This window comes from Thalassophryne amazonica, chromosome 5 (assembly GCF_902500255.1).
Source record: "Thalassophryne amazonica chromosome 5, fThaAma1.1, whole genome shotgun sequence".
Classification (NCBI taxonomy): domain Eukaryota; kingdom Metazoa; phylum Chordata; class Actinopteri; order Batrachoidiformes; family Batrachoididae; genus Thalassophryne; species Thalassophryne amazonica.
The window spans coordinates 92,502,492-92,526,997 of record NC_047107.1 but is presented as its reverse complement, the minus strand read 5'-3'; the positions used below and the strand labels follow the sequence as shown (position 1 = coordinate 92,526,997).

The 24,506-nt window shown below is 40.5% G+C and overlaps 1 protein-coding gene across 1 annotated transcript in view; it reads right to left on the bottom strand.

Moving 5' to 3' along the window:
- castor1 (cytosolic arginine sensor for mTORC1 subunit 1) overlaps positions 1 to 24,506 on the bottom strand; it is a 52,565-nt gene that overhangs the window by 20,637 nt on the left and 7,422 nt on the right. The window contains exons 2-5 of the mRNA XM_034170890.1: positions 7,720 to 7,790; positions 6,220 to 6,413; positions 3,690 to 3,819; positions 986 to 1,109 (exon numbers count right to left, since the gene is read on the bottom strand). Of these exons, the coding sequence (XP_034026781.1) occupies positions 986 to 1,109; positions 3,690 to 3,819; positions 6,220 to 6,413; positions 7,720 to 7,790 (519 nt within the window). The remainder of the gene's footprint in view (positions 1 to 985; positions 1,110 to 3,689; positions 3,820 to 6,219; positions 6,414 to 7,719; positions 7,791 to 24,506) is intronic.

Sequence of the window (24,506 nt, the reverse complement as noted above, 5' to 3'; positions counted from 1 at the left end):
GACAGTAGTGCAGCAGATTACTGGAAAAATCCTTCAAATGGTGATGCAAGCACCAAATTTGGCACAAATACAACCCTTACCCTTTTGAAAAGGCAGGATACCCATTTGAACTTTCAATAGGCAGCCAGGTAGGGGTCAATTGAAAAACTACACAAGGGTCAAAATTAAAAGATGCTCCAATCATATTAAAAATTATAAACACATTATTTGTCTGATCACAGAGATTCTAAAATGGTATAGTTTGGACTATCTGTGACTGAATGTTATGGAATTATGGGGTAAAAAGAGCAAGAATGATGACAAAGGTCAATTTCAGTTTGTACAGGGGTCAAACATTAAAGTTTCTCTAATTCTGGAAACAAAAATTAATACAAATTATTGTCTGAGTTGATAGGGTTCTAAAAAGGAATAGTATGTGTCATGTGTCATGCTTAGTTATCATGTTATGGGGTAAAATATGTCACATGTCATAGAATCCAATGGATCTTGACACTGTTTGACCTTTACTTTGAAGACCAAGCACTCAACACAGTCAAAACTATTCCATTTATTAATCCTATTATCTAAACCAATAATTTCGCACCACTTTTTACCAAGACTGGAGCAACTTTAATTTTTGACCCCTGTACAAACTGAAACTGACCTTTCTCATCATTTCTGCTCATTTTTACCCTATAACTCCATAGAATTCAGTCATAGGTAATCCAAACTATTATACCTTTTTGAAAACTTTATGATCAGACAAATAATATGGAATACCTTTCAACATGATTGGAGCATTTTAAAACTTTGACCCCTGTGTAATTCTTCAATTGGCCCCTACCTGGCCACCTATTGAATATTCAAGTGGACACTCTGCTTTTTCAAAAGAGTAATGTCTATGGAGTATTTGTGCCAAATTTGGTGCTTGTATCACCATTTGAAGGATTCCTCTGTAAAATATTGACTACAGGTACATCGGCAGCAGTGACAAGTGATAACTCACCCGCTGGAGTAGAAAAGGACATCAATGAGTGTTGTGGCGATGGATGGGAGCATATCTGGGTCCAGAGACATGACACAAAACTGGTTCTGGGGAATGAACACCGGGTGAAGTGTGGGCTGGATGGCTAAATGAAAAAAGGACAGTCAAATTTTAAGAACGACTACAGGTACTCTTTAAGAACTACTTTGACAGGGAAGATGTTCAGAGATAATCACAAGTGTGTTTTTGGTTAGGTTGGTAAACACTTTAGACTTTCAACGTAATTTAATATCAAGTATCTGATGATACAGAGTCTTGATCTGATACTTTTATTTTCTGAGATTTTACACTCACATGGAGCACATTACAATCACCTTAACATCAATTCAGCATACATGGTTAACAATTTCTGCCATGTATTAAGAATACCTTTAAGATAATCCTTAATGTTTCCATTTATTTATGTTTTTTAAAATAAGTCAATTAACAGATTTTGTACTCACCTGGCTGGGTTCATGTTTTTTGTCCTTTGGCATACATTTAATGTATTCTGTGGAACTTAATTTCAGGTGGGTGTTTAACTGCCTTTTTTCTAAAAAGGGGGTGGGCTTATGCTTGGCCCTGGGCCCTGCTGACGTTAGCTTTTGTGGGATACTGACAATTTACAGGTCATGCAAAACAACGCACAAATATTTTTCATATCAGCATTTGAATTCTATGAGCATGTTAAATGTTTCTCTTATTTTCCTCCACATGAATGTCTCACGCCCATTTACAGTACGTCTGGTAAGTATTCACAGTACTTCACTTTGAATTAAATTTTTTCCCCTCAAAATTCTATTCACAACACCCCATAATGACATGGAAAAAGCTTTTTTTGCAAATATATTAAAAATAAAAAAAATATATAAAATTGCATGTACATAAGTATTCAAACCTTTTGCTCAATACTTTGTTGATGCACCTTTAGCAGCAATTACAGCCTCAAGTCTTCTTGATTATGATTTCACAAGCATGGTGCACCTATCTTTGGGCAGTTTTGTCCATTTCTCTTTGCAGCTCCTTTCAAGCTTCATCAGGTTGGATGGGGAGCGTCGGTGCACAGCCATTTTCAGATCTTTCCAGGGATGTTCAATCGGATTCAGGTCTGGGCTCTGGCTGGACCACTCAAGGACATTCACAGAGTTGTCCTGAAGCCACTCCTTTGATATCTTGGCTGTGTGCTTAGAGTCATTGTCCTGCTAGAAGATGAATCATCATCCCAATCTAAGGTGAAGAGCGCTCTGGAGCAGGTTTTCAACCAGGATGTCTACATTGCTGTATTCATCTTTCCCTCAATCCTGACTAGTCTCCCAGTTCCTGCCGCTGAAAACATCCCCACAGCATGATGCTGCCACCACCATGCTTCACTGTAGGGATGGTGACTGATTTCCTCCAAACATGATGCCTGGCATTCATGCCAAAGAGTTCATTCTTTGTCTCATCAGACCAGAGAATTTTTTTTTTTCCTTTTATGGTCTGAGAGTCCTTCAGGTGCCTTTTGGCAAACTCCAGGCAGCCTGCAGGCTTCTGTCTGGCCACTCTACCATACAGGCCTGATTGGTGGATTGCTGCAGAGATGGTTGTCCCTTTGCAATGATCTCTCTCCACAGAGGAATGCTGGAGCTAACCATCGGGTTCTTGGTAACCTCCCTGACTAAGGCCCCTCTCCCCCGATTGCTCACTTTCGATGGGCGGCCAGCTCTGGGAAGAGTCATGGTGGATCCAAACTTCTTTCATTTAGAGATGATGGAGGCCACTGTGCTCACTGGAAGCTTCAAAGCAGCAAAAATGTTACTGTACCCTTCCCCAGATTTGTGCCTCAAAACTATCCCCTCAACCCTCCGCCTGTCTACACACAATCATAACGGATTGCTCAGGTTGCTTGGTTGGAGGCGCCCTGTCCTCAAACGACGGTGGTCTGACTCAGACTGTGTGTGAGGTAACTGTCGGACAAACTAGTGATGGTTGCAAATAATCACATACTCATTTAATAGACATATTGCCAACACATTGCAATAAATAGGAGTTAGGCTGCGACACTGCAAACCATTGCATGTGAAATAAATCTGGTGACTGGAAGCTAATTTATTAGATGCTAATCAATGAAAAAAAAAAGAAAAAAAAAAAAGCCTTGATTGGGCCCAATTCCAGTCGCTTCAATGGGATCGGGACATCCCTAATTCTCAGCGGTACATGTGCATTTGGAAACTACAGTGCTGCCAGTAAAATGAGATGTCAGTCAGTTAAAAATCCAAACAAAGCTATGAGACACATCTCAAAAATGTTAGGTATGGTGGGGATCTGTAAGGACTTGAAACTTCTTACTGGTGTTGTTTTCAATAAAAATTATTTCTACACAAGAAATGTTTAAGCCTCAACTTTGTAGATAAGATTTATCCGTATAACACTTAAGCCATAAACCGATGTGTTTGCTCTGATAACAATGAGTGTAAGGTGTAAGACACTGAACTCCAAAACCACACACTTTAGGATTGATGAAGATGTGGAGGAAGAGGATGAGGAAGGAAACAAAAACAGATCTTCTGTGTCTATGTCATCGATGACGGATAAAAAGGCAAAGATTCTGAATAGGAAACCAGTGGGCAGTGCGAGTGTGTTTTCACTGTTCTCTGACACATACTGCATAAAATGCTACACGGGTAGCCCAGACTTTGCCTCCTACCTTGCTGACCGTTCTTCTGAAGGCCATTGGAAACATCCTGCACAAGGACAGACTCTCCTCCCACCTCTCTGAAGATATTGAATTCCTCCTCCAGAGTGCTGATGACTACAGACAGGTCTTTTTCTCTCACCTACACAAACCGATATGGGACAGGAATATGAATAGAGAGGCTTGTCAAAACACCACAAAATCAACATTCAGTTTTTCGACAAATATTCTAGAACATGTTTATTGGACAAGCACAGAGAAACTGAAACAAATGTCTGCAGAAGTGCTGTACACGTTTCTCCATGTAACATTTTCTTCCAGTACTAACTAACATTTAGTACTCTACTGAGGATCACCCTTGCCTGACAATCAATGACCTCTGTGATCTGGAGATTTGATCCTGGTTGTTGAAATTTTAATGTGACTACTTAAACTTGATCCTGATCCTTCTTTGATCGTGATCTGTCTTTGTGTATGATTGTTGACGTGGGATACCAATCCTTATTATGATCCTTACTTTTGATCTACATCACTCAGCTTTGATCCTGAACTTTCACCCTAATCATTCAATGATTATGACTGCTGACTAAGCTTTAATCATGATCACTCATCTTGTGATTAGGATCACCCTTGATCCTGATTGTTGGACTTTTATTTTGACTATCCAGCTTTGATTCTGATCACTGATCTTTCTCTGACCCCGACTGATGATATCTGATCCAGACTTTTGAAGCCAACCACTGAATAGATCATAACTACTTTGAGGTTATACTTTTGTTACCTTTTGTCTGTCCATCTTGTTTTGATCCTGTAAACAAGATCAAAGGAATAAGGATCAAGGGGTGGACCCAGACCCTTGATCGTGATCACTGAAGTACACAAAAAGTCCTTATATGCACTGAGGCCCATAGGGCTGGTGCTTATCCACGTTAGTGTGAAACACACGACAGTCCACAACTCCCCTTGGGTGGGACACCAGCCCATTGCAGGTTACTTCCTCATTAAAGGAAGCAATTTAACCTTTGAAAAAATCTGATCAAGGATAAAAGCTCAAAGGTAGGATCGGGATAAAAGGAATAAGGGCCCATTCCTTCAGACACCACTCATACGACAGTAGAAACAGGACCTCAACCACCAAGCAACGAGAGAAAAAAAATGGTGGTCACCCAGAGAATGCAGTGAATCATGCCACTGTCATCACCAATCGCAAGGAGTTGCACCAACCACCTGGTCACACAGAGGTCGAGCATGAAGCACCCTCAACGTCAGTGTGACTATGTACAATCATTACCCAATTTCTCAGGTTTCCAAATGGGAGGTGCCGTGTCCCCAAACAAAGGTGGTCTAAATCAGACTGCGTGTAATCACTGTCAGACAAACCGGTGGTGGTTGCAAATAATTGCTGTCTCATTTAATATAAGCAGACACATTGCCCACAGGTTGGCATCAACTGGAAAGACCCTGAAAACCATAGGAGTATTGCACACATCATCACCAGCGCCATCCAACCCTGCTCCTCCACATAAATCATAAACCCGCCATCCACCTTATCATTATTCCAATCATTCTAATCCTCCATGGGTGATTCTGTATGGTGATTAAATAGTTTCAAAACCTGTGCATACTGATCATGCACTTTGATGACTAATCAACCTCTACGATGGCGGTCAGTGGTGGGCACAGCTAACCAACAAATTAGCTTTGATAACCGCTAATCAGCTAACTGAAAAGTTATCTTTTATAACGCTAAACTGATAAACCACTAAAAAAAAAAATGTATAGGAAGCTACAGCTGACCGCTAACTTTCAGTACTGTCTCCAGTACACTGTCAGCTACTGACAAGCTGATTTTGAGTCTAAACACCACCAACGCTTCTGACAGAGTCAAAGGCGATCACAAACCCAAACACAACCAGTGAGTCACAGCTTCTGTCTTTGTGCGCCCTGCCCACTGCTGTAGGGAAGAGTCATTATCCTTCACAGCATACAGTGATCCAGGCGTAAGGCAGATATCTTGAAAAGGAAAGCAGGTTTGACTTATGGTTTTGATTTATAAATCAAATTAATCCATATAGAATAACTACATTAATGTCAACACTGTCATTTTTACAAAGTGAAAATATAAACATATCTTAAAATAATGCACTAATTCTGAAGTTTTGAACATTAACACACACAGATGTCCAAATGGATTATGGGTAAACTGAGCCTCCGCTCACACTGACTGGTTGATTCATTCATTCTATGCAAAAACCAACACAAGTTACTGTAATGTGTGTGTTGGTGTTTACAAATAAATGTGCTTTTGTAAAATATGTCTTTTTTTCATTTGTTAAAAAAAAAAAAGAAAAAAAAAAGAAAAAAAAGGCATTTGCAAAACCAAAATGTCTGTTTGTCAAGTTGTGATTCAGGTCGACAACCGTGTGATATAACAGGGCACCATTCCCACTGCCATCCAGTAGATGGCTCAAAATGCATAGAGCACTGCCATCTACTGGACTTGTAACTTTGTATCAGACGTAATAATACGGTTGCACCTCACCAGGATAAAGTCTGTCTGATAAGTGGAGAGCATAAAGACGGACACATGCTGCTGGGCCAGAGGACCGATGACCGATTTGGCAATCTTGGTCACGCCCACAGCTTGTGAGCTGCTGGAGGTGTTGCCGTTGGAGACCACATTGAGCGGCAGCCAGATGGAGCTTTCCACTTTGAGGTGCTCAGAGGGCTGGAGTTCTGGGTGTGAAATTGGAAAGACGAGTAATGTCAGTGAAGCAGATTGCACTGTTGAACTATAAATAATCATGTTCAGTCAACATATCATCTGACCTTTCTCACTTCAATAACCAAAGGTCCTGATTTTCAGATATATCCAAGCAGCTACAAGAAAATCAAAATGCATTCTGTGTTTGTTCCCAATCATCCAAACTTGCATTTGAAAAACCTTCCAATACAAATGACCAGTGTGATGACCAGAAATCCAATGAGTAAACGCATCGCAGGAAAAATACTTTAAATTACTCAATTTGGATACACAGTCCCTCCATTTGCAAAATCCATAAATTATTAGACAAACTAAATATAAGGATTATCTTCAATACAAATCATAAGTTTTACAGCCAGTTTTCTTTAGACAAGCCAGGGGAAGGATACATGAACTGAATACATCTGGGATTTCATTAACATCAATCATTAAGAAATAAAAACATTATGGCAAAGTCAGATAAATATGTCTGGAGTAGGCAAAGTGAGGTGACTGTGCAAGGAGACTAGTGAAGGAAAACATTGCTGACCATCAGGCTTCACTGGCTGCCACTAAAGAAGCTGTGTATGTTGACCAAATATTGATGTGTTTTATGGTGGCTGATCTGTTAAGGTCGGGATATGAAAGGAGCCAGCTGATACAGACAACAACAAAAATAAAACAGTTGACAAAGGGTGACAAATCACAATAATCAATACTCTGTTCAGGGTAGTGGTGAGACCCACTCATGCTCAAATTCAAACTCATCTGAGATACACTCATTCAGGATGTTCAGCTTAAATTTGGTGAAAATCAGGTAAAATTTGCTTGAGTTATCACATGTACAAGAAACTTGTTACATCAAGTCTGAATGGGAGTCTTCTGTATGGAGATGTGTGCAGTCTACATTAGCGCTTTCAAACTTCAGAAATTGCTTGTGAGACATGACGCATTTTGTGGATAGTTTGGCTAGGACTCTGGTCTTCACCTTCTGTTTGTCCCTTTGGCCATCTGTAATTTCAATACTAGACTATATATGGTTGCTTAGCTGCAACATTTCTATCATTGCATATTCTGAACAATTGTGTTTTGTTTTATTTGTTAGTATGACTGGAGAAGACAGTCACCCCATCTGCTTAAGGTTTCTTTCTGTAATGAGGATAATGTGTATACCAGTTCTATACAAACATTAAATGGCAGATGTGAGTTTTAAAGTGCCAAATACTCCACTATGAAGGTTGCAGTATAACAACGGCAAACCCCTGTCCATAAAAAAAAAAGTGTGTCCAAGTGTTTTACCTTTAAATCCTTCCTCGTCAAGGACCACTGTGTAGTTCTCAGGCGTCTCAGTGAGACTGAAAAACTTAGATCTGAAACAAGAGGAAAAGTAAAAAGATGAGAGGTTAGAAACTGAGCAAACATGACAGGTAAGGGATCAAGAATAGAGAGGAAAAGGACAGACAGCGTAATCCATATCAACAAAATCAGGTTCTGACATACTGTATTAGGTCATGACATATTAGGTTAGAAGGAAAACGGGCTCTGTGTAAAGTGCACAGAGATACAGAACTCAGTTCAAAACCAGAACACCAACATATACAACCCCTGGTAATAATTATGGAATCACCGACCTCAGAGGATGCTCATTCAGTTGTTTAATTTTGTAGAAAAAAAGCAGATCACAGACATGACACAAAACTAAAGTCATTTCAAATGGCAACTTTCTGGCTTTAAGAAACACTATAAGAAATCAGGAAAAATAATTGTGGCAGTCAGTAACGGTTACTTTTTTAGACTAGCAGAGGGAAAAAAATATGGACTCACTCAATTCTGAGGAATAAATTATGGAATCACCCTGTAAATTTTCATCCCCAAAACTAACACCTGCATCAAATCAGATCTGCTTGTTAGTCTGCATCTAAAAAGGAGTGATCACACCTTGGAGAGCTGTTGCACCAAGTGGACTGACATGAATCATGGCTCCAACACGAGAGATGTCAATTGAAACAAAGGAGAGGATTATCAAACTCTTAAAAAAGGGTAAATCATCACACAATGTTGCAAAAGATGTTGGTTGTTCACAGTCAGCTGTGTCTAAACTCTGGACCAAATACAAACAACATGGGAAGGTTGTTAAAGGCAAACATACTAGTAGACCAAGGAAGACATCAAAGCGTCAAGACAGAAAACTTAAAGCAATGTGTCTCAAAAATCAAAAATGCACAACAAAACAAATGAGGAACGAATGGGAGGAAACTGGAGTCAACGTCTGTGACCGAACTGTAAGAAACCGCCTAAAGGAAATGGGATTTACATACAGAAAAGCTAAACGAAAGCCATCATTAACACCTAAACAGAAAAAAACAAGGTTAGAAGGGGCTAAGGAAAAGCAATCGTGGACTGTGGATGACGGGATGAAAGTCATATTCAGTGATGAATCTCGAATCTGCATTGGGCAAGGTGATGATGCTGGAACTTTTGTTTGTCTGCAAGCTGTTATAAAACCCAGAGGTGGTGCAACAAAATACTAGTGATGTGTTGGAGCGTTCTTTTGTTTTTCATGATTCCATAATTTTTTCCTCAGAATTGAGTGATTCCATATTTTTTCCCTCTGCTTGGTCTAAAAAAGTAACCGTTACTGACTGCCACAATGTTTTTTTCCTGATTTCTTATAGTGTTTCTTAAAGCCAGAAAGTTGCCATTTGAAATTACTTTAGTTTTGTGTCATGTCTGTGATCTGCTTTTTTTCTACAAAATTAAACAACTGAATGAACATCCTCCGAGGCCGGTGATTCCATAATTTTTGCCAGGGGTTATATACACCACCACTGTGGACTTAAACTAGTACCGATAAAATGACTTTGTCACGTGCAGAGTTATGTAGGGAAACTTAGATGAGGAGAATCACTTGCATGGGGAGGGAAGGTCATGTGGTGCATTATCCTGTGCATCATCCAGTGCACAGGTACTGTGGCCAAAGGGATGCCCACATTTCACCTGGCTGAGGAAGATGGATGGTTATATTCAAGATGGGATGTGGTTGTCTGCCTGTTTGGTTGCCATCCAAAAACAAAAGGTGATTCCATGGTGTAATGGGTGAAGCAGTAGCACATACTCGCAGACTTGACCTTAGCAATGAGTTCACAAATTTAATCTTCATTTTAAAAGACAAGCATGCTTTTTTTAATACTTCTAATAATCATAGAAAAAGCAATGGAGCTGCTGCATGCTCTATTAATCAGTTGTGTCACTTAAGAGAAATCCTTTGTGTTCCCAAAGTGCTGAAAAGAAAATACACGGGTATTAGTGATGCATGAGTTGACCCATAACCTGCCATGACCACCGGGTTGGGAGAGTGCGGGTTTGCTTGGTCAATAAATATTGCAGATGCAGGAGGTGTGGGTCAAAAAGTGACAAAGCAGAGTTCCCACTAAGTAACTAATAATTTACAGATATATCACAGGCTCACTAAATGGCCTACAACAGTCAAATCATTAATATCATTACAGTAACAATTTTTCTGTCTCCCATGTGCAATAATAACTTATACACTCATGTAAAATATCACATGAACACTCGTGCAATATTACGATGCATTCCTCATTTTCTTACTTGTAAATAGTGTATGCTACTGTATACATTGTTATTCTGGGTTCATGGGAGTTCACCCAACCAGTCCACATGTGCTTTGTGGATCTGGAGAAGGTGTTCGACCGTGTCCCTTGGAGCACCCTGTGGGGGGTGCTCCGGGAGTATGGGGTCCGTGGTCCTTTGCTAAGGGCTATCTGGTCCCTGTACAACCATAGCAGGACCATGGTTCGCATTTCCGGTAGTAAGTCAAACCTATTTCCAGTGCAAGTTGGCCTCTGCCAGGGCTGCCCTTTGTCACTGGTTCTCTTCATCACCTTTATGGACAGAATTTCTAGGCACAGCCAAGGTGTAGAGGGGGTGCAGTTTGGGAACCACAGAATCTCATCTCTGCTGTTTGCGGACGATGTGGTTCTGTTGGCTTCGTCAAATCAGGACCTTTAGCATGCACTGGGGCGATTTGCAGCTGAGTGTGAAGAGTCCGGGATGAAAATCAGCACCTCCAAATCCGAGGCCATGGTTCTCGACCAGAAAAAGGTGCCTTGCCCTCTTCAGGTCGCTGGAGTGTCCTTGCCTCAAGTGGAGGAGTTTAAGTATCTCGGGGTCTTGTTTATGAGCGAGGGACAGATGGAGTGTGAGATCGACAGATGAATCGGTGCAGCATCTGCAGTCCTGCGGTTGCTGTATCGGACCGTCGTGGTGAAGAGACAGCTGAGCAGGGGGGCAAAGCTCTCGATTTACCGATCGATCTACGTCCCGACCCTCACCTATGGTCATGAGATTTGGCTCATGACTGAAAGAACGAGATCGCTGAGTACAAGCGGCTGAGATGAGTTTCCTCCGCAGGGTGGCTGGGCACTCCCTTAGAGATAGGGTGAGGAGCTCGGTCACTCGGGAGGAGCTCGGAGTTGAGCCGCTGCTCCTCCACGTCGAAAGGAGCCAGTTGAGGTGGCTCGGGCATCTTTTCTGGATGCCCCTTGGACACCTCACTGGAGAGGTGTTCCGGGCACGTCCCATTGGGAGGAGGCCCCGGGGAAGACCCAGGACACACTGGAGGGACTACGTCTCTTTGCTGGCTTGGGAACACCTCGGGATTCCCCTGGAGGAGCTGGGGGAGGTGTGTGTGGATTGGGAGGTCTGGCGGCTTTGCTTGAGCTGCTGCCCCCGCGACCCGACTCCAGATAAAGCGGAAGAAAGTGGATGGATGGACATGGTTATTCTGCACAGAACTTGGTTTCCATGTGTTTTTGGTATTTATTTTCTTTTACCTTATTTCTGAACACTTTGCACAGTTGCTCTGTGACTGTCCCTTTGCTGCTGTAGTGTCATAAATTTCCCTGTCGTGGGACTAAGAAAGGATTATTTTATCTTATCACTTCCATCTTTTCTTCTGCTCTGCCTCTCTCACTCTCTCTCACACACACGTGCACCAGAGGTTGTGCTCTCTGCTGTTGCCTGCATTTATGCTGCAGTAGAAAAATGGTCACATCAGTCATCATAGTAAAGAGCCTTTCGTCTGCAGCAGCAGACCGTAGGTGATGTTGTGAGGTGCAGTCCTTTTTTAGTGCCAACAACACAGATGATAATTTACTTACTTTACAGTATTATATTGAAACAGGAAGCCTTGGCTCTGACGGCAGCTTAAAAAGTTGACTTTTTGTAAGGTGACAGATTAATTCTTCTCTGTAATATCACAAAAATTACTGAGTTAACTGATTAAACCTGGGTGATTCTTGACAATAAACTAATCATTCTCTCACTGTCCTTCTTTCCCCGGCGTCTATCTATAAAGCAAGATGTGTCTGTGTGTATGTGGCTCTCATACCTCTCTGTCAGATCGACCTCAGCTTTCGGATATGGCTCGCGCATGGCACGATGATGTGCATCCTTTATTATGAAAACTTTTGGGATTCATTTTCAAAACCTTTATTTTGACATTGTAACATTAGCACTTCCAATATCGCGTCCTCCGTGGCATCTCTGTCCTGCAATACCTCCGTTGGTATACAGATTTTCTGCAAAATTTGTTTGTTACGTTTACTTCATCATATAAAAATAAAACTTTTATGTATTTATTTTCAAAGGTATTTATTTAGTTTCCACCTATATATATATATATATATATATATATATATATATACACACACACACACACACAGTAGTAGTGTTCAGAATAATAGTAGTGCTATGTGACTAAAAAGATTAATCCAGGTTTTGAGTAAATTTCTTATTGTTACATGGGAAACAAGGTACCAGTAGATTCAGTAGATTCTCACAAATCCAACAAGACCAAGCATTCATGATATGCACACTCTTAAGGCTATGAAATTGGGCTATTATTAAAAAAAAAAGTAGAAAAGGGGGTGTTCACAATAATAGTAGCATCTGCTGTTGATGCTACAAACTCAAAACTATTATGTTCAAACTGCTTTTTTAGCAATGCTGTGAATCACTAAACCAGTATTTAGTTGTATAACCACAGTTTTTCATGATTTCTTCACATCTGCAAGGCATTCATTTTGTTGGTTTGGAACCCAGATTTTGCCCGTTTACTAGTGTGCTTGGGGTCATTGTCTTGTTGAAACACCCATTTCAAGGGCATGTCCTCTTCAGCATAAGGCAACATGACCTCTTCAAGTATTTTGACATATCCAAACTGATCCATGATACCTGGTATGTGATATATAAGCCCAACACCATAGTAGGAGAAACATGCCCATATCATGATGCTTGTACCACCATGCTTCACTGTCTTCACTGTGAACTGTGGCTTGAATTCAGAGTTTGGGGGTCGTCTCACAAACTGTCTGCAGCCCTTGGACCCAAAAAGAACAATTTTACTCTCATCAGTCCACAAAATATTCCTCCATTTCTCTTTAGGCCAGTTGATGTGTTCTTTGGCAAATTGTAACCTCTTCTGCACATGTCTTTTATTTAACAGAGGGACTTTGTGGGGGATTCTTGCAAATAAATTAGCTTCACACAGGCGTCTTCTAACTGTCACAGCACTTACAGGTAACTCCAGACTGTCTTTGATCATCCTCATCAATGGGTGAGCCTTTGCCATTCTGGTTATTCTTCTATCCATTTTGATGATTGTTTTCCATTTTCTTCCACGCGTCTCTGTTTTTTTTTTGTCCATTTTAAAGCATTGGAGATCATTGTAGATGCACAGCCTATAATTTTTTGCACCTGCGTATAAGTTTTCCCCTCTCCAATCAACTTTTTAATCAAACTACGCTGGTCTTCTGAACAATGTCTTGAGCGTCCCATTTTCCTCAGGCTTTCAAAGAGAAAAGCATGTTCAACAGGTGCTGGCTTCATCCTTAAATAGGGGACACCTGATTCACACCGTTTGTTCCACAAAACTGACAAACTCACTGACTGAATGCCACACTACTATTATTGTGAACACCCCCATTTCTACTTTTTTTTTACTAAACAGCCCAATTTCATAGCCTTAAGAGTGTGCATATCATGAATGCTTGGTCTTGTTGGATTTGTGAGAATCTACTGAATCTACCAGTACCTTGTTTCCCATGTAACAATAAGAAATATACTCAAAACCTGGATTAATCTTTTTAGTCACTTAGCACTACTATTATTCTGAACATTATCAATCAATCAATCAATCAATTTTTTTATATAGCGCCAAATCACAACAAACAGTTGCCCCAAGGCGCTTTATATTGTAAGGCAAGGCCATACAATAATTATGTAAAACCCCTGTGAGCAAGCACTTGGCTACAGTGGGAAGGAAAAACTCCCTTTTAACAGGAAGAAACCTCCAGCAGAACCAGGCTCAGGGAGGGGCAGTCTTCTGCTGGGACTGGTTGGGGCTGAGGGAGAGAACCAGGAAAAAGACATGCTGTGGAGGGGAGCAGAGATCGATCACTAATGATTAAATGCAGAGTGGTGCATACAGAGCAAAAAGAGAAAGAAACAGTGCATCATGGGAACCCCCCAGCAGTCTACGTCTATAGCAGCATAACTAAGGGATGGTTCAGGGTCACCTGATCCAGCCCTAACTATAAGCTTTAGCAAAAAGGAAAGTTTTAAGCCTAATCTTAAAAGTAGAGAGGGTGTCTGTCTCCCTGATCTGAATTGGGAGCTGGTTCCACAGGAGAGGAGCCTGAAAGCTGAAGGCTCTGCCTCCCATTCTACTCTTACAAACCCTAGGAACTACAAGTAAGCCTGCAGTCTGAGAGCGAAGCGCTCTATTGGGGTGATATGGTACTACGAGGTCCCTAAGATAAGATGGGACCTGATTATTCAAAACCTTATAAGTAAGAAGAAGAATTTTAAATTCTATTCTAGAATTAACAGGAAGCCAATGAAGAGAGGCCAATATGGGTGAGATATGCTCTCTCCTTCTAGTCCCCGTCAGTACTCTAGCTGCAGCATTTTGAATTAACTGAAGGCTTTTTAGGGAACTTTTAGGACAACCTGATAATAATGAATTACAATAGTCCAGCCTAGAGGAAATAAATGCATGAATTAGTTTTTCAGCATCACTCTGAGACAAGACCTTTCTGATTTTAGAGATATTAGGTAAATGCAAAAAAGCAGTCCTACATATTTGTTTAATATGCGCTTTGAATGACATATCCTGATCAAAAATGACTCCAAGATTTCTCACAGTATTACTAGAGGTCAGGGTAATGCCATCCAGAGTAAGGATCTGGTTAGACACCATGTTTCTAAGATTTGTGGGGCCAAGTACAATAACTTCAGTTTTATCTGAGTTTAAAAGCAGGAAATTAGAGGTCATCCATGTCTTTACGTCTGTAAGACAATCCTGCAGTTTAGCTAATTGGTGTGTGTCCTCTGGCTTCATGGATAGATAAAGCTGGGTATCATCTGCGTAACAATGAAAATTTAACCAATACCGTCTAATAATACTGCCTAAGGGAAGCATGTATAAAGTGAATAAAATTGGTCCTAGCACAGAACCTTGTGGAACTCCATAATTAACTTTAGTCTGTGAAGAAGATTCCCCATTTACATGAACAAATTGTAATCTATTAGACAAATATGATTCAAACCACCGCAGCGCAGTGCCTTTAATACCTATGGCATGCTCTAATCTCTGTAATAAAATTTTATGGTCAACAGTATCAAAAGCAGCACTGAGGTCTAACAGAACAAGCACAGAGATGAGTCCACTGTCCGAGGCCATAAGAAGATCATTTGTAACCTTCACTAATGCTGTTTCTGTACTATGATGAATTCTAAAACCTGACTGAAACTCTTCAAATAGACCATTCCTCTGCAGATGATCAGTTAGCTGTTTTACAACTACCCTTTCAAGAATTTTTGAGAGAAAAGGAAGGTTGGAGATTGGCCTATAATTAGCTAAGATAGCTGGGTCAAGTGATGGCTTTTTAAGTAATGGTTTAATTACTGCCACCTTAAAAGCCTGTGGTACATAGCCAACTAACAAAGATAGATTGATCATATTTAAGATCGAAGCATTAAATAATGGTAGGGCTTCCTTGAGCAGCCTGGTAGGAATGGGGTCTAATAAACATGTTGATGGTTTGGATGAAGTAACTAATGAAAATAACTCAGACAGAACAATCGGAGAGAAAGAGTCTAACCAAATACCGGCATCACTGAAAGCAGCCAAAGATAACGATACGTCTTTGGGATGGTTATGAGTAATTTTTTCTCTAATAGTTAAAATTTTGTTAGCAAAGAAAGTCATGAAGTCATTACTAGTTAAAGTTAATGGAATACTCAGCTCAATAGAGCTCTGACTCTTTGTCAGCCTGGCTACAGTGCTGAAAAGAAACCTGGGGTTGTTCTTATTTTCTTCAATTAGTGATGAGTAGAAAGATGTCCTAGCTTTACGGAGGGCTTTTTTATAGAGCAACAGACTCTTTTTCCAGGCTAAGTGAAGATCTTATAAATTAGTGAGACGCCATTTCCTCTCCAACTTACGGGTTATCTGCTTTAAGCTACGAGTTTATGAGTTATACCACGGAGTCAGACACTTCTGATTTAAAGCTCTCTTTTTCAGAGGAGCTACAGCATCCAAAGTTGTCTTCAATGAGGATGTAAAACTATTGACGAGATACTCTATCTCCCTTACAGAGTTTAGGTAGCTACTCTGCACTGTGTTGGTATATGGCATTAGAGAACATAAAGAAGGAATCATATCCTTAAACCTAGTTACAGCGCTTTCTGAATCCTCTCAGTGAGTCCAGTGGCTTTCAAGTATTTAAAAAGCCAGCACTTCTCTCTCTCACACATGACCTTAAGGCTAAAATACTTCCTACAGAAACTTCTTTCAGGCCTTACAATTAATTTCCTTCAGTTTTTACCATTTAATAAATAAACCATTCAAAAATGAGGACATATAAATTGTAAAACGAAATATTTTGAGGGAAATTTAAAGCACTGTGCTAAATACTCTACAAGTATATTCATTTGGTTATGATTTGTATTATTTATGCTATAACTGGTAACATCTGAAAAAGTGTGGCATGCTGGTGATGACATTTCACAACACTTCATTTAGAATTCAATTTGTGGTATTTGGCCTTAATATGCAGTATTGATCTGCTGATGGTCTTTTAATTACATTTTTTTAATCTTCCAATTTTCTATAGGAACACAAACCTCAATTTATTTGCACTCATGGTGCAAATAAATTATTGTTGTTTGTACCAGTATCTGTCCTTTATAAAATGTGGATTAAATAAGAAAACATTCTACCTAAATTATATAGATTCATCCCGACAATTTGTTTTTTTTTTTTTTTTTTTTGCAGGTCAGTTGTGGGTCAATAATCAATGTATATTTTGGGGGGATCAAGTGGTGCAGATTGGCTCTCATGATGGTTCGGGAGGGTATGAGTGTTAAAAAAAAACCCTGACTCCGTCACTAACAGGTATCAATGGAGCAACTGTTCAGGTCTGGATAAACTCAAACATTGTTTTAATAAGACTGTTTTTTGTAAAATGTCAACTCACTCTTTAATGTTAAAAAAATTAGCAGATCTCTTAATTTACAGACACTCAGAACGGTGCACAGTTCAATTCACATATGTCTCTGTTTACTGTAATTTATTTGGTCATATACCGTAGGTCTTCTTTAGTCTTTCAGTCGATATCACTTGATTTCAAGGTAATACTGTGTGAGCAGTGTTCAGCTGTGTTGAATGATGCCTTTGTGAAGTGTTTGAAAAAGGCTGGTCGTAAAACTGTGGTGCAGGGATGTGAGGAAACAAACAAAATGGGCCTGTTGATTTTGGAACACGTTGAGAAGGTTGCAGTGCTGATTGTCTACAGAAATGCTTATTTATTATGTAATCCAAGACCTGGAGTTATGTACACTGCCTCTATATATACACACATGGCAACTTTGATGAGAAAAGGAAAAAAACTGTCTGACCTTTGTTTACTTGTCTTTAGGCTTTAATCACACTCACAAATCAAGAAGGCTTTGGAAATGATGCTTCTGAGTTTCTGAAGAGAGTGCAGTGTTAAACTGTCTAAATCTAACAAAACAAGACTTTTTCAGACTCTTTTGTGATTTGGGCAGACATAATATTCTAAGTACAGGAGCAGTTATGATCAGATCAGGTGTAGGAGCTGTTTTGAACTGTTGCTGCAAGTTGCTGCATCCAAAACCTCAAGAAAATGGTGCGAGTACCAGCTGGAAACCACCCGGCAGATCAACAACACATCCCGATCTCCCAACAGCAACCATCTATCTGCCATAGCAAGGCATTACGTGTGCATCCCCATTGCCCCACCCAGTTGTCGGGGTCCTCGGCAATAATGCATCTCAACTAGGGACGGGGCCGAGCCGATCCAATATCATAATTCCCGGATCAGAAATTTTCGATCCAACCTGCATAGATTTCCAATCCAGGAGCCACGTCTGTGTGTGTGTGTGTGTGTTTTCTACTGAAATGTCTCCACAAGTGCTGCTCGCTGTTCTGCTAGCTGGCTGCAAAATGAGGAATGGATTTCCTGAATGGAGGTGTGTCTCACTGAGATACAGAGTAATGACACGCCTCCGTTCAGGAAATCCCCTCCACAGATTGCAGTCAGCTAGCAGACGAGCACAGAGAAGCACTGTGGCTGACCAACTTTTCATCACATGTCCGCTGTCTAGAAATATTTGACACTAGAAACACCGCAAAGCATTTGAGCAACGTGCAGTGTTTGTAAAACCATTGTACCGAGAAGCGGAAGCGCCGTTGTGACCAACAATACAGCGAACTTAAACATTTGAAAAAGCACCCCATTAAACAGCACAAGGATTTTTTTTTTAAGCCGGGGGCAACGTCAAACCTAAAGGGATTATTACTGAGAGGTTGCTCGACTTCATCATACTCGATGACCAACCGTTATCAGTTGTAGAAAATGAAGGATTTCGCATTCTGACTGAACACTAGCAGCCAAGATATACAGTTAGGGATGCACCGATCCACATTTTTTCACTTCTGATCTGATCCCGATACTTGAATTTGGATATCTGCCGATACTAATACTATTTTGAGAGTTTGCTTTATTAGTATCATTATTGTACAGCTTGCCTTTTACCTCCAAAATTTTAGAAAAAGTGGTGGCCAAACAGCTTAATGAGGTTTTAGCTTAGCACAATATTCTTGACAAATTTCAGTCTGGGTTCTGTCACTTGCATTCTACTGAAACAGCTCTTCTTAGAGTTTCAAATGATATTTTAATGCGCAGAGATGCAGGTGAATCTTTTGGATCTGTCTGCAGCTTTTGACACTGTTGATCATGGTGTTATAATTGACAGATTAAGGACATGGGTGGATATTTCTGGGTCAGCATTAAATTAGTTTATATCCTAGCTCTCTAATATAATTTTTTCAGTTGCTGCAGCAAAATATACATCCTCTTCTGACCTGTCCTGTGGTGTGCCCCAAGGTTCTGTTCTGGGACCAATTTTATTTGCATTGTACTTGCTCCCACTTGGCAGCTGGTCTGCTCTGTGTCAGCCTGATCCCATCACATCTCAGAAGCTAAGCAGAGCAGGATCTGGTTAGTACTTGGATGGGAGACCTCTTTGGAACACCAGCGGCTGTGTGTGTTTCTCCAGGTAAACTGGAGTTGCGTCAGGAAGGGCATCCGGCATAAAACTTGTGCCAGTTACCAATGCGGATCTGGCTGTATCCGCTGTGGCGACCCTGAACAAAAACCGGGGGTAGCCGAATGAACAACAACAACTTGCTCCCACTTGGACATATTTTGAGTTCCTTTAATGATATATCATATCATTGTTATGCAGATGACATACAGCTACACATCTCCTTGTCTCTACAAAATGTTTCTAGGGTATCTGTTCTTCGAAACAATACTGATGTCATAAAAAACTGGATGGCTACTAATTATACGTCACTTAATACAGCAAAAACTGAAGTCCTTGTTTGTGCGCCCCTGAGGGGTTTGTTCCCTCAGTGATTAAGAACCTTGGCTCTCTATCCTCTCTTGTTCACTCAGCAGTCAGAAATTTGGGTGTCACATTTGACCAGGCTCTCAAATTTGACACACACGTTACCCGTCTTGTGCAATCTTGCTTCTTTCATTTATGGAACATTGCCCGCCTTAGAAACATTGTGTCTCAAGCTGAGCTGGAACAGATCATTCATGCCTTTATTTCTTCACATCTTGACTGCTGTAATTCACTGTTCCCTCGCCTCAGTAAGTCTTCACTGAACCACCGAAAATGGTCCAGAATGCGGCTGCAAGGCTCCTTACAAGGTCTTCAAAGTGTTCTCACACCCATTGTGTCCTCTTTGCATTGGCTCCCAATTCAGTTCAGACTGCAAAATATTGGTGATGACTTTTACGGTTAGCGGATTAACTGTTATCAAAGCTAACGTTTTGGTTAGCTGTGCCCACCACTGCACAAGAAACCACCAAAAACTAAATAAAAGTACTTAATTCTTTCACCAAAACATCAAATCTGGGCTTACATCTTACATGTACCTTCTGGGAAATTGTAGCTGAACTTTCAGGTCTTCTATTTAAGAAAATAGCAAGAAAGTAAGTAAGTTAAGTTTATTTTTTATAGCACCTTTCACTATAAAATCACAAAGTGCTGTACAAGAATTTAAGAACACAGCAATAAAAATACAGAAACTAAAAAAAGCAATAACATAAAACTAGTTAAAACCAAGTCTGTACAAACAGGTCTTGAGCTTCTCTTTAAAAGTTCCAACAGAGTCCACAGAACGTAGGTGTAGTGGAGGGCATTCCACAGTTTGGGCGCCACAACCTCAAATGCACACTCTTCTTTGGTCTTCAGCCTTGACCTTGGTACAACTAATAGGTTCTGGTCCAAGGACCTCAGAGATCTGCTTGTCACATACAGGTGGAAGAGTTCACTGATGTAAAGTGGCATTTGACCATGCAGAGCTCTAAAAGTCATCACCAATATTTTAAATTGCAGTCTGAACTGAACTGGGAGCCAATGCAAAGAGGACACAACGGATGTTATGTGAGACCACTTTGAAGACCTTGTCAGGAGCACTGCAACCGCATTCTGGACCATTTGTAGGCGGTCCAGTGAAGACTTACTGAGGCGAGGGAACAGCGAATTACAGTAATCAAGACATGAAGAAATAAAGGCATAATAATAATATTAAAGCAAATAGAGCTCTGAATAGTATTGTATCGGCAGATATCCGAATTCAGGTATCGGGATCAGATCGGAAGTGAAAAAATGTAGATCGTGCATCCCTAGGAAAACGTAACACACGATCATAGTGTCCACAGCTCCATACCAACATTTTTTAATGAGTAAGAGCACTGTAGCCCCTTACTGAAAATTTTAGGAAGACAAGTAGAAAAATCTTGGGGGAGCAACACTTTAAATTGACCTGCAGTGCAAGATGTGATCACATTCATGCTGAAATTGATTGATTGGTGTTTAAAAATACTTGCTCTGAGATCAAATGATGAATGCACAATATTCTAATTTAATCACATAAAAACAAATAAGAACTGCATCTACAAATAACTGCTGAACAGTTTTGTTAACATCTCCCTGGAGATATCTTCCTCTTCCTCTGCTTATCAGTCAGCTGATGCTATTAAAGCAAAGCCAGACTCCTGACTCAGCAAAATATAAACCCTTCTATGAGGCAGCATAGTCACCCCACACAGAGAGACACAGACACTCAAACAGTCACTACCAGCAGGTAATTCCAGTGCTGACAAATCAAAATCTAATATTTTCAAAGCACAGCATCATTTATAGTGCATAATTTTAAATTAAACTTCTTTAATTTTATTCCTCTCATTTCACTTGGCCTTTCCCTCCCTCACTCTAAAAGAAAAGTGGTGATCTTCTACACCATGAAAGATAAGGTCCTTATTGCATCATTGGAACAAGAAATCTTTAAAAGGCTCTTAAAGACAATTGACACACTCTGGTTTACATTTTTCTTCTTTGCACTGCTTTGTTGAGTAGGAAAAGAAAACTTGGAAGGTTTGTTATTTGATTTGTCTTTAAATTAAAGTGTTTGTGACATCAAATTAAAATGTAATATTTAGCCCATTTTATATAAAATACAGATACCATATATTGCCATTCAGAAAATTATTCCAGGATACGAGGTCTGTCAATAAAGTATAGGTCCTTTTCAAAAACTATATGGATTTCATTCATATGTTTTTACGTCAGACATGCTTGAACCCTCTTGCGCATGCGTGAGTTTTTCCACGCCTGTCGGTGACGTCATTCGCCTGTGAGCACTCCTTGTGGGAGGAGTCGTCCAGCCCCTCGTCGGAATTCCTTTGTCTGAGAAGTTGCTGAGAGACTGGCGCTTTGTTTGATCAAAATTTTTCTAAACCTGTGAGACACATCGAAGTGGACACGGTTCGAAAAATTAAGCTGGTTTTCAGGTGAAAATTTTAACGGCTGATGAGAGATTTTGAGGTGATACTGTCGCTTTAAGGACTTCCCACGGTGCAAGACGTCACGCAGCGCTCTCAGGCGCCGTCGTCAGCCTGTTTCAAGCTGAAAACCTCCACATTTCAGGCTCTATTGATCCAGGACGTCGTGAGAGAACAGAGAAGTTTCAGAAGAAGTCGGTTTCAGCATTTTATCCGGATATTCCACTGTTAAAGGAGATTTTTTTAATGAAAGACGTGCGGGTGGATTGTAGCGTCGCTCCGCCACAGGAAAAACACCTCCGTTGGAAGCCTTAAGGACAAGTTGTCCAGCTGTTAAACAATTTCTCATATACTCATTCCACTGAAAGCCATCAAAAGCCGCCTGGATTTTACAAATGGTTATCAACACGGAGGTGTTTTTCCTGTGCCGCCGCAACGTGCCGGCTGCGTCCCGACGCGTGGACCCGTCCGCACGTCTTTCATTAAAAAAATCTCCTTTAACAGTGGAATAGCCGGATAAAATGCTGAAACCGACGACTTCTGAAACTTCTCTGTTCTCTCACGACGTCCTGGATCAATAGAGCCTGAAATGTGGAGGTTTTCAGCTTGAAACAGGCTGACGACGGCGCCTGAGAGCGCTGCGCGACGTTTTGCACCGTGGGAAGTCCTTAAAGCGACAGTATCACCTCAAAATCTCTCATCAGCCGTTAAAATTTTCACCTGAAAACCAGCTTAATTTTTCGAACCGTGTCCACTTCGATGTGTCTCACAGGTTTAGAAAAAATTTTGATCAAACAAAGCGCCAGTCTCTCAGCAACTTCTCAGACAAAGGAATTCCGACGAGGGGCTGGACGACTCCTCCCACAAGGAGTGCTCACAGGCGAATGACGTCACCGACAGGCGTGGAAAAACTCACGCATGCGCACGAGGGTTCAAGCATGTCTGACGTAAAAACATGTGAATGAAATCCATATAGTTTTTGAAAAAAATAAAAAGGACCTATACTTTATTGACAGACCTCGTATGACTCTTTATCCATATCGCCCAGTCCTACTTGATTGCAGAAAAGATGTTCTAGGCCCACCCAGATGAACCTCCTCAATTTTAGACCTGAGTGCTGCTGCTTAGCAGATGAACCTTCAGCACTCACCAGTAACAAGATCCTTGGTGCTCACCGGTGGGGTAGTTTTTCCTTCTTTCTTTTCCATGGATCATGAAGATCCAAAAAGCAACTCTCCCCCATCGCTTCATAATGTTTCCTTTCAAGAAGAAAATCCTGATTGCAGTTATAGCTGGACTTAAGATGTCAAAGACCTGAGTAGTGAGTAGATTTATTTTGTACCTTGGCATAGGAAGGGTTGCTGAGCAACCCACCATAAAACTGCAATGAATGTTCTTGGATGCTGAGAACTCCTCCTGCCATGCACATGTGCACCGCTTCACAAATAAACAATTACATAACAATAGTGGGATATCCAGGGATTAACTGGGAAAGCATCACTAATAGCCAACAACGATCTAATGGAGGTCAAGAATGTACTGCAGCATTTCTTTAAGTAACGCTGGGCTCATAATCACAACAAACACCAAAATGGATTAATGCATGCATTTTACAAAACTACATACGATATATAATTCTTCATATCAGATCCTCCAAACCCTCATAGGTTTTGTGATGAAGGTTGGGATTGAATATACAAATAGTAAATGGGTAACATCACGCATTAAAATACAAAAAAAAAAAAAAAAACCTCAACAGTCAGATCATTTATTTACATTCCTGCTTACTCCAATCATGTCAAGTTGGGACATGCCCAGCTCTCCACAATTTCTCTTATACTCACTCGACTGGTAAGCCACTGAAAGCCGAGATAGGCATGTCCCAACTTGTCCTCTGACACTGCAAAACGGAGGTGTTCTTTGTCTCGCTCCATCATCCGTCATGACGCGCGAAGCCTCCGCGCGGATTTCCATGACAAAATCTCTTGTTAAAAGTGAAATCTTCCGGAAAATGGCTGATGTCCAACTCTTGTGATAACCAGAGAAATTGCACACGATGGTCCCGGAGCCACACAGCCATCTGTTTAGAAATGAATTGTGGGCCGTCCTTAAAGCGGTAGTAACACTCCTTAATGTCTGTGAAGCCCAAAAAATTTTCACCGATAGCCAAATGAATTTTCCGAATGGTTTCCAGCTGCCTGTCTCTAACATTTTCTGAAAAAATTCTGATGGAGCAAAGCCCAAATCATTCCAGCATTTCCTCGCAATGAAAAAACGACGAGAGGGGTGGACCAGTACTCACTCAAAGCCTGCTCACAGGCGAATGACGCAACCGACAGGCGTGAAAAAAACTCACGCATGCGCACGAAGGTTCAAGCTTGGCTGACGTAAAAACATATGAATCAAATCTATATATTTTTTGCATAAAATAAAAAGGTCCGTTACTTTTCTAACAGACCTCGTATATATATATATATATATACATATATATACACATACATATATACACATACACATACATATATATACATATATATACACATACACATACATATATACATATATATACACATACATATATATACATATATATACATATACATATACATACATATA